This window comes from Vipera ursinii, assembly GCF_947247035.1.
Source record: "Vipera ursinii genome assembly, chromosome: 1".
NCBI classification, from domain to species: domain Eukaryota; kingdom Metazoa; phylum Chordata; class Lepidosauria; order Squamata; family Viperidae; genus Vipera; species Vipera ursinii.
This window is the reverse complement of record NC_139512.1, coordinates 65,814,448-65,825,485: the sequence shown is the minus strand read 5'-3', so window position 1 is coordinate 65,825,485 and position 11,038 is coordinate 65,814,448. Positions and strand designations below refer to the sequence as shown.

At 39.3% G+C, this 11,038-nt stretch overlaps 1 protein-coding gene across 1 annotated transcript in view; it reads right to left on the bottom strand.

Annotated features, from left to right (window-relative positions):
* Window positions 1-4,137: 4,137 nt before the first annotated feature.
* SPINT1 (serine peptidase inhibitor, Kunitz type 1) overlaps window positions 4,138-11,038 on the bottom strand; it is a 29,276-nt gene continuing 22,375 nt past the window's right edge. Inside the window, exons 6-10 of the mRNA XM_083348916.1 lie at window positions 10,672-10,797; window positions 9,691-9,738; window positions 6,653-6,823; window positions 5,405-5,461; window positions 4,138-4,752 (exon numbers count right to left, since the gene is read on the bottom strand). Coding sequence (XP_083205042.1) covers window positions 4,544-4,752; window positions 5,405-5,461; window positions 6,653-6,823; window positions 9,691-9,738; window positions 10,672-10,797 — 611 coding nt within the window. The 3' untranslated portion in view covers window positions 4,138-4,543. The remainder of the gene's footprint in view (window positions 4,753-5,404; window positions 5,462-6,652; window positions 6,824-9,690; window positions 9,739-10,671; window positions 10,798-11,038) is intronic.

Here is an 11,038-nt window from a genome sequence, read left to right as displayed (position 1 = left end):
ACCTCTACTTCTTTGTACAGTAACATTGACAGTAACATTGCCTCATCCTTAGTGACACTTGGAGAATTTGACTTGTTTAGGGCAACTCAGCTCTTGACAACCTGGGACAGGTCATTATGTATATGTAGGGGTGTTGTATGTAGTATACACATATGTTGTATATAGTATGTTTAGGTGTGTGTTATGTGTGTGTTCACTTTGAGAGCGGGCAACTAAATTTCATTTTTGATGTGTGCCGTTGTGCCTACAGTAAAAAAAATGACAATAAAGGTTATCTTATCATCTTATTGGGTCAAAAAGCACTTTTTTGCCTTGATTTCTGGACTGTTTCCAAGGGAAATTCCCACAGCCCTGAAACAAAGCAATATAAAATATTGCAGTATATTTTTTCTTTCTCAGAGGAGTGCTCTTGTTCAGGATTTCACCATTTCACTGAAACAAAAAAAAAATTATTTTTTCTCTGCTACCAAAGTTCCCTTTCACTGTCCACACCCTTGCTTTTTTTTCAAGTGTTATTCAACATTTCACTCCTGCTGACTTATTTCGTCCTCAGTGAAATGTTTGCAGGACATTGTGTTTATTGTCCCATCACCATTTCTGTTAATACAGAAATGTATTAACAAGGGAGATTAGAGCACCAAAAAGAAGCTACTCTGAAAAGCTACAAGTTCGAAAAGATACAATTCTACAAAGGAGTTATTGAGTCCGTCATCTGCACCTCTAGAACTGTCTGGTTTGGCACTGCAACCAAACAAGACAGACACAGACTTCAACAAATAATTAGAACTGCAGAAAAAACAATTGCTACCAGCCTGCCTTCCATTGAGGACCTGTATACTGCACGAGCAAGAAAGAGGGCTGTGAAAATATCTACAGACCCCTCACATCCTGGACATAAACTGTTTCAACTTCTTCCCTCAAGATGACGCTATAGGGCATTGCACACCAGAACGACTAGACACCAGTTTTTTTCTCCCCGTGCCGTCACTCTGCTTAACAACTAATTCCTACAACGCTGTCAAACTACTTAGTAAAGCTGTATTAGTATTATTCTCCATCTTTCTTATTACGTATCCTTATCTTCTTATGACTATAACTTTGTTGCTTGTTGCTTTGTTACTAGTTTTTTAGTATCCTAGTATGATTTGTTGTTTGCTTAGCTCGTATCCTATGACTATCACTGTGTTGCATCTTATGATTTATGATGGAAGTGTTCTATTTTACGATTTATGATGAATGTATTTTTATGTTGTTTATGATGATGATTTATCACTATTACTTGTATGTACACTGTCTGAGAGCTTATGCACTGGAGACAAATTCCTTGTGTGTCCAACCACACTTGGCCAATAAAGAATTCTGATTAAATTTGCTTTTTTGAATGCTGTAGTGGGGGGCGGGGGAGTGGACTCCCTCAAACATATTAATATTTTCTTCTTATTTCTCCATGGTTTTGTGTCAATTCCCATTGTTTCAGAACTCTACAAGTTTGTATTAGGCAGATTCTGCAATCCTATTCAAATTCAACTTTATACTAGTCAAGTAAACTATGGTTCCACAGTCTTTTTTGGGTAGTTTCTCAAAGATATCTGACTGGCCATTGCGAAGAATAGACCAAATACAACTTTTGTTCTCATCAGCCAGGTTCTTATTATCACAATAAGCTATATTAAACGGTGCATACTTCTCAGTAGACCCAAATAAGATTGCACTGTGACTTACATGTTTATAATACAACATCAAGGCCCCAAAGCCATGGTTAATTCCTCAAAAAGAATGATAGTGGAAAAATACTAAAGGATGTTTATGATGGAAGTAAAATGAGTCAGTTTTTTACCCATTGGTCACTGATTAATATAATTTGTATTATAATTATCTATGGACAGCCATTTTATTAATAGTGAATGTTTTCTTCTTCTTATGCTCCTAATTCCAAACTAGTCCAACCAGCTGAAATCACATGTGCCCTTCCCTTCTTCAGTATTTTGTCCCAATGTACAGGAAATGCTCTCCAACCCACAGTTTATCAAGCCTAATTTCAACCTACTGATGTTGATATGCCATTGTACCATAGTTACTAAACGTTTGTTTCTTGAATTATGAAAAATCTGGAGCATCTTCCTTTCTCTGAACACTGGGATATCAGCAAGATCTAAGCCTTTCTCAAACTGGCAAGGAATACCCTGGGACTGGGGGAAAAATTGATCAGGCAAGCAAGTTGTAAAGAAAATATTTTATTAAAAATTTCACTGTCAGAGAAGAAATTGAGAATTTGAGGGCTCAGAAAGCAATAAAGAGGTACAGAAAAGGTGGAGTTGACAGCTGTATCAACATGGAATAATCAGGCCAACTGCAAAGCACAATGAGTAATCTCTTGTCTCCTCCCTGTAGGGCACAATGACCAGGTCTGTCATTTCCTTCCCCACCCCAATTTGCAATTTCTTACAGATGCTCAGCCAGTTCCGTACCTGAGGTGGTTTGGCCCTTGGAGCAATAAACAGCTGCCTTCCCTTGAGATAATTCCCTAACAACCATTTCTCCTGTTCATTTTGCTGATGACTCTTCAGCTCAGCCAGCAGAGATTTACATCCAAGCAAAGAATCCTTACATACAGTACAACAATAAAACAAAATCTCATATCTACGAAAAAAAGAATAAAGAACATAATTATCTTCTCCGTTCGTGTCACAGAGTATTATGTCCAAAGTTATGTACAACTTCATACAGTATGGATAGGAGTATACTCACTGGCTTCACAAGCTAACCTTCTGTGCTATATAGATAAAGAGGAAGATGATTCAAATTCAAAAGCAAGATTTGGATTTAAAACTAATATTCAGCTTTGCTATTGGATTCTCAAGAGGGTCAGGCAAGAGCTGGGCAGTCCACTATAATACAAGCCAACTACCGGTCAATCTGTCATATATTGCACCAAAGTGAAATACTTCCTTCCCTTTAGCTCCTGGGAAGATTCAGTGCCCTCAGAAATGTTTGAAGTCACATGTAAACTTGCCAGAATGATGGGAGTGATCCACCTAATGACCTCGGAGCATAAGCCTTTATTGAAACAGCCTTCCTTCCACACATAAGCAAACACTACAATTCAGAGGCGTTTTCTTAGAGATGTGCATCCTCAAATGAGCAGAAATTCAGGTGGAGCTTGATTAGCTATTTTTTTAGGATGTTTTTGAAGAGAGATGGAGAATTTATTTCAGGCATCTCTATCCATAAACTGAACTCAGTACTCAGACATAGCAGTAAATTATCAGATGCCATAAAATGTAAGACATCAATTTTCAAACTGGGGTGTAGGTCACAGTGAGAATAGGAAAGGGATAAAAAAATACCTTACATCAAACAAACAGGAAGGTCAATGAAAAGATCACAGGCATCAACCTATGTATTTCATAATAACCTATTTGTGGAAAATTGGGACAAAGCTATATTCTATCTTTATAAAGTGTGGGCAACACCTGTTTTCTCTATATTTAAGTATGGCTGTGCAAGAAGCAGAGTCTGCCAACTTTCATGACTCTCCTTTTGTCCAAGGTGAAAATTAGCTCTGAAGAAAAGCTAATTTTGAAAATGTTCCTTTGTAAGTAATTACATTATTTAACTACTATAGTAGTATGTAGATTGTATAGTTGGAGACAAATTATAAAATGAGGAATGTCCTCTTTTCTGTCACAATTTGATTCTAAAAATAAATAGATGTGAAAAACTCAAAACAGTATTGTAACATTAAACTAGAAATGATAACTAGAAGGTAGGAACAGAGGGGAATTCCAGAAGAGAAAGGCAGAGCCAGATTTTCAGCCATGACCTAATTTCTTTTTTCTCGTACATGGATTCAGATCAAATCACGATTTAGCATTAATCTAGGTATTTGGCATAGATGTGATGAGCTTAGGCCTCACCATAGACATTAACAAATTTGTGAAAAGGACACCACTTTTACTTATTTAGTCCATCAAAATGCAAGTTTAAAAACTGCATCACTTTATGTACCAGTTAAAACACAGGGAGGGTGGCTTTAAGGCAGCATTAGGTTTTAAACAGAAAGAAATAGGAAGAAGTAAGGAATATTCTGTTTCTTTCTGTCTGTCTCTTTCTCTCTCTCTTTCACACACACACACACACACACACACACACACACACACACACACACACACAAAGAAATGTAGGGCGCAATGGGTTTGTGGGAAGAAGAATCCCATTCGCCAGATTAAACTACGGCTCCTTCAATAGATATAGCAAGTCCTTACACTTAAAATAACCTTCATTACAAAACTCAGGGAAACATAAACTCAAAAAACCGTCAATGTATTGTCAGAGGAGGCTAAATCTTCTGATTACTCCTTGCCCTTAGAAACTATCACAGGATCAGGACAGGTAGAGTTGGTAAGCAGCTAACGGATAGTCTAAGGAAACATGGAAAAAAGGAAGGAACCATCCTTCAATAGATCCTCTCCCCCACACAAACAAGCATTACGAGCAGTTGATAAGACTGTCCTTCCCAGAAATGGAGGATAATTTTACAGAATCAGATGGGCTTTGTGGTGCTGTTGTATACCAGATGTTCTGTGTCTTCAGCAGTCGATAAGACAGAAGAAAGAGTGGAATTAGCCGCAGTAGGGGGCTGACGACGTCTTCGATAGGTTTTTCGATTCTTTAGGAAGAAGTAGCCAAGGACTACCAAGACTATCATGATGCAGACACTGAGGAGAACAGCAACGGCCACTTCAAAAGCACCTGTGAGAGGTGGAGCAGGAGTGGGAGATGGAGAGAGAAATCATGATTATACTGAAATTGTTGGAATGCTTTGTTAAGCAAAAATTTCAAGACACATTTTTGCTTTACGAAGGCTCCCAATCCATTCAGAAACAAAGGAAACATGAAAGTTTCTAGGACTCTTCCTTAAAAAATGATAGTACAGGATCAGCCTAAATCCAGCTCTAGGTCACCTTAAGAAAACTATAATTATAAGGGAACATTCTCAGATATGCATACCTGCTGACGTGATATTGACGAACAAACTGGGAGTGGAAATGCTAGTCTTAATTCAGGTTCTAAACGTTGCTGCACTTTAGTATCAAAAATTATACCATACCCCACAAAAACAAAAAATATGCTCTGGTGGTAGGGAAAGTTATTAGAATTCTTAAGCCAGTATTTTTTGTGGGAGCAAAAGTGCAAATTTTGTAACATCTTATTTTCCTATTTTCAATGGTTCTTGTTCTTTTGTGGTATATACTTTGTTATCAGTAAAGTAAATCATTTTATTTAGAAGCATGTCATGCTTCTTTCCACCACCCAAAAATCCAAGGCAAGTTGCTGTTAAGAATAAAGATTGTAACAAACAGAAGAAAAGGGACTCAGAGTTATTTTGAATGTCATTACATACTTAAATTGGCTTGTTGATATTCGGATCCTCTCCATCTCTCCTCAATCATATCTTCCTCTGTATTAAAAGAAAATACAGGATTATGTAACAATGTTCAGAATAATGGGGACAACAATGTACTGATAATATTAAGTTACTAGTAGTTACTTAATAGTTAAGTTACTATTAAGTAACCATCCCTAGGAGGGCAGGACGGGACCCAAGGATGCCATTATGCCCAGAGATGGTTATTTATTAGTTATTTTATTGATTTATTTGTATCCAGCTTTTATTATTCTTAAAGGTAACTCAAGGTGGCAAACAGATCCAACACACTTTCTCCTCCTATTTTCCCCACAACCACCACCCTGTGAGGTGAGCTGGGCTGAGTGTGTGTGTGACTGGCCAAGGTCACCCAGTTGCCTTTCATGGCTAAGGCGGGACTTCAGCTCACAGTCTCCAGCTTCCCTTCACCACTGCACCAAACTGGTTCTCATAATAACCAAATTTATATAGCCACTTATTTCCTCCCAAGGTTATTCTGGACAGCAGACAACAATAAATGAAACAGCCAATATAAAAATTCTAAATGGTCACAGTAATAAATATCATAAAAATAAAAACACTAATCCTGGGTGGATAAAAATGGCATCCTCAGCAGTCAAGGCAATAGGACAGACCTCTCTCCCCTGAAAGCCCCAGGCCTGGTAAAAGTTCCCCCACACATGCGTGCTAGTCATTTCCAACTCTAGGTAGGGGCCGGTGCTCATCTCCATTTCAAAGCCGAAGAGCCAGCGCTTGTCCGAGGACGTCTCCATGGTCATGTGGCCAGCATGACTAGACACCAAAGGCGCACGGAACACTGTTACCTTCCCACCGTAGTGGTCCCTATTTTTCTACTTGCATTTTTACGTGCTTTCGAACTGCTAGGCTGGCAGAAGCTGGGACGAGTAACAGGCGCTCAGTCTGTTACGCAGCACTCGGCATTCGACCTGCCAAACTGCCGACCTTCTGATTGACAAGCCCAGCTTCCTAACCCACTGAGCCACCGTATCCCTCTTGAGGGTTTTACAGAAAGTCAAAATGGAGACATCATTTCTCCTGATGTCTTCTTACCAGGCTCCTGGCCCACTTGACTTTAATTTTTTTTATTAATGTAATTAAATAAAAACTAGCATGCTGCAAAATAAAGCACCAGCCTCTAGCAACAATACTACTGAGTGCTAGAGGTCCCACTACTACAATGATTAAAAATGATTTTCTTCTTACTTGTGACACCTCTACATATTTTCATACATGTTTCTTCCTGCTCAAAATTATTTTTGTTGCCTTCACAGCCTCCATAGGTAAAGCGACCACACTTCTCAGTCCAAGGGTTGTAGTACCAGCGAGGTAAACTTCCTTCACACGGTCCAGTATCTGGCATATCCACACAATAACCTACCAGAAAGGAACGAGGAATATTGTTAGCTATTAATTAATTGTATTCTATTGACCTATCATGATTAAATATTTGATAAAGCCATTAGCACTCAAGAGAGTTGGTCTACTGCCTATGTAGCACAGCTAGCTTTTTAAAAAACTTAAAAAATGTATTACAGGTAGTCCTATGACCTATAACCAGTTGTTCAGCAACTGACTTCAGAGTTACAATGGTGCTAAACAAATGATAGCTAGGACCAGTTCTTGGGAGTTCTGGTTGTCCCAGTCAGGTGACTGAGTTTTGGGTACCTGACAAAAGGTTTACACTTTTGACTAGCTGCAATCATACAAGCATCATTTGTAACCTTCTCTGCCGGCTTGCCCAGAAAGTCAGTGGGAAAGTTGGCAGGGTAGGTAGTGTTCTGTACCAGCCTACTACCGGCCCTGCAGAAAAGGCAGGGACAACCCCTTTACAAACGGCAAGAGGCTGGAACTAAGCCTGCCAAATTTATTAACATAAAACAGAGCAAAACAAGACACGAACCATGAAACAGGAGCTATTCAAATGGTTGCCTTCAGCAAACAAGCCCTCCCACACATTCCCCTTTTAAACAGTTCAGGGCGTGGCTTCTCTCTGCGTCCTTCCTAGGTGCCCCATTGCCTTCCCCTGTTTACTCCTGATTGACTGCCTCCTGTGTCGGGCGTCCTTGAGCAGGGCCAGCTGTGGGTCATCTTCATCCACACTGTCAGGCTCACACAGCTGGGTCTGCGTCGTAACCAGATGGGAGGGGCCTGGCTGAGGGCTCTGCGGAGCCTCAAGGCCATCATCAGCAAGCTCTCCAACACCCTCAGCAAGCTCTCCAACACCCCCCTCCTCCTCTGAATCGTCCGACCCAACTGCTGAACTCACAGGCTGACCCTGAATCACAACAGGTAGCAAACCATTAGGGAAAGTCTCCCTCATTGGGCATCCTCCCCTAATCCCTCTGACTTTGCACCATGCTGACCAATAGTGCACCCCTGGACACCCATTTTGAAATGTTGCACCTGTCACGCACCCCCCTTATATCCTCCCCGACTAATGCCTCTTGCACTCATCTTTGCACTCTTCCAGACCCGGGTCTCTTGCACATCTTTGCACACCCTCTCCAAACTCCTACACATACACTCAGACTCTCCCTCACCTAATACCAGCCACTTGTCTGCTTCTGCTGGCTCCCCCCCCTCAACTTTGGTGGTAGTAAGACAGCAGAAAGTTCCCTTGGGATTCAGTTAACAATGGCAACCAGGAATGCAGGAATCGCTGTTGCTAAGCAGTGCGATGAAGTCCCAGTCCCAATTGCCATCATAAGTCAAAGACTACCTGTATTAATTATAATAGAAGTAGTAATGATAATAAACATATTAAATTTATATGCCGCCTGACTCCTGGTGACTCTAAAATTTACAGTTTAGAGAAATACTTTACCTTGCACCATTGTTATAATGGTTATTTTGCAACTGTTAGCTAATCCTAATATTACAGGATGAAGACCAATAGCAAACATTCAGGAAACATTTCATCTTTTTATACAGCTTACCCAATATTTTAAAAATTATAATAACAATGTTTCAGACCCCTCCAATGTTATTTGTCTGCATATTATTGCTTTATTATTGCTTTGCCTGTGTATTCCAGGATCTGCCATTCTGGTGGGAGTGAGGCTGCTTGCCTGGGAAATGTATTTGCCTGGCTCTGCTCTGTCCTCTCTGAAGTCTCCTCCCTTCATGTGAAAGGAGTGTGGCCTGAAAACATCTGCCTTATCTCCAGACAGCGGAGCCTGGGACCATTGGGAAACGCAAGCAAGAGAGACTTTGAGATGGGTGCTAAATCACCAGGCTCTCAAAACAGCCTGGCACCTGTGGATTGGCTGGATTTCAACCAGACAGTTGGACACTAGGGGGTGAGGGGAGTCCCAAATGGGCATTATGATGTAACCTTTCGCGGGCAAATTTTTCAGACCTTGCTTTGCTTTACTGCTATCACTAACTCTTAATATAAGTTCCTTTTGAAACAATGCCCGTTTCAAGTGTTCTACTTTCTTGGGAGATCTAGTTGGGACAAACCTTTACATAATGATTAACACTATTGCAAAATGACATGGTTTCATGCTTTCATTCACTGTGTTTATGTGACAAACATTGCACTCCCCTCTGGAAAGTATGATGAGCCCCAGACAGCCTTGGGGGCTTATGAACTAGTAAAGAGGCTAGGGAATGTCTCAGGGCTACCGAGTCATTTCCAGGTGCTAGATGGACATTTCTTCATGACCTCTCTAACACCAGAATTCACACTTGAGGCTTCACACAGACTTTCTGAAGTCTTGGCCAGGACACATCCTGATTACAACTAACAGAGCCAACTAAAACAAGTATGAGCTTAACGCTAACCATGGACTGTTATTGTTATGTTTTTGTAACACGTTCTGCTTACTGCAGCTTACACAAGACTGCCACAAGCAAATTTACTACATGCCCATGCTTATACTATATTTGACTTTGCAGTTCCACATTTTTTAAATCTTTAATCATTTTAATTATTAAATTCTGCTACTTAAAGCAGATCTGTGTTTATAGAAACATGATGCTTTAAAACACTTGACTGTTGCAAATAGCCAGCTGAGGATATCTGTTGATGTGACCATTTCCCAATAATAAAGTTATTAAAGATTATACTCAAATATGCCCAGAGTAGTTACCGGTAATTCTTTAACAGAATCCAGTTCAAATTCTACCTGAATACAGACAACTACTTCAATTATATTTGAAAGAAGCAAGCATAGATTTTTTAAATGTGTTAAATTTGTTTCAAGTGTAATCCTTCATGTATTTTATAATATACTCACTTTGGGCACTAAAATTGATTTGCTGTAACTTATTGAATCCTTGAACATCTGAAAGAGACAAAGAGTAGAATGCAGGATGCTTACAAACAGGCTTTTTATTTGAAAATGGAAATAATTCTTATGACGTATGTCATAAACTAAGTGACATATTTTGAAAATATTTTTGTCTTCTCATTTTGTTAATTCCACTCTGCCTGTTTCTTTACCTCATTTACTGATCTGTTTTAATTTAGTGTTAACTAGGCATAGTTAACACTAAATTTTAAAACAATATTAAACAATATTTGAGGCCAATCAATCCAAGGACTATGTAAGAAAAGAGAAGTTTTGTAATAAAAATAAATGATGCCAATGTAAATATTCTATTTTATTTTGCAGATCATTAATTTGCTGTTTTGTTTTGCATAACAAATAGATTAATTTTTTCGTAGAACAGAAGGCTATGCATGACAGTGGAGTGCAATTATATGCACGTTAAAAACAGCTGTTTGAATTCTAAATAAGCTATTCCTCTTAGGAAGCTCTCCAACCTTATCAGATTTGCTCTGAGCTAAAAACAATCCTATTTCAATCTCAAACCTGAGCCTTACTTACAGCTTCTCTTCAATTTAAAACATTTCAAGTGTGTGCGTGTGTGTTTGTACATATACATATATACATATACATACATACATGCAAGCTGTAGAAACTTACTATTTACTAAAATTTCCTTTTTGAATTTCCCAAGACCTTTCTCTTCTTATCTTCTTCTCACAGGACAATCAAGAGGCCGGATCAAACCAAAGGCCTATCCAACAACCCAACTGCATTCTCACAATAGCCTTTAGATGCCCATCAAAAATTCAACAGAAAAATGTAAGTCATATGTTTGTGGTATGCTTAAATTTAATTTGTTGTACTGGACACAGTTGGGACTCAGTGGCCTTCAATCCCATCTCTATTTTTATTAATCTAAGACAGTTCAAGGATGACCAACTATACCTGAATCACAAAATTTCTCATCTGACCCATCTCGGCAATCTGGAGTTCCATCGCATTCTAGAGTTCTGTCAATGCAGCAGCCATCTTCACATTTGAGATAGAAAGGTAGGCAATTTCCGTTGCACCCTGTATGAGAAACAGAGGTTAGTTCTCAAGGGCTCTCAGCAAACATGATTTATCTTTGGGACATTCAGTTAAAAAGACGTTTTTCTTCCTTGGGCATAGCAGAAATAGAATACAGGTAGTCTTCAATTTCCAACTGTTCATCTAGTGACCATTACAACAGCACTGAAAAAAAAGGACTCGTGACCATTTTTCACACTTGTGACTGTTGCTTGGCAATGCTCACATTTATGACCGTTGCAGT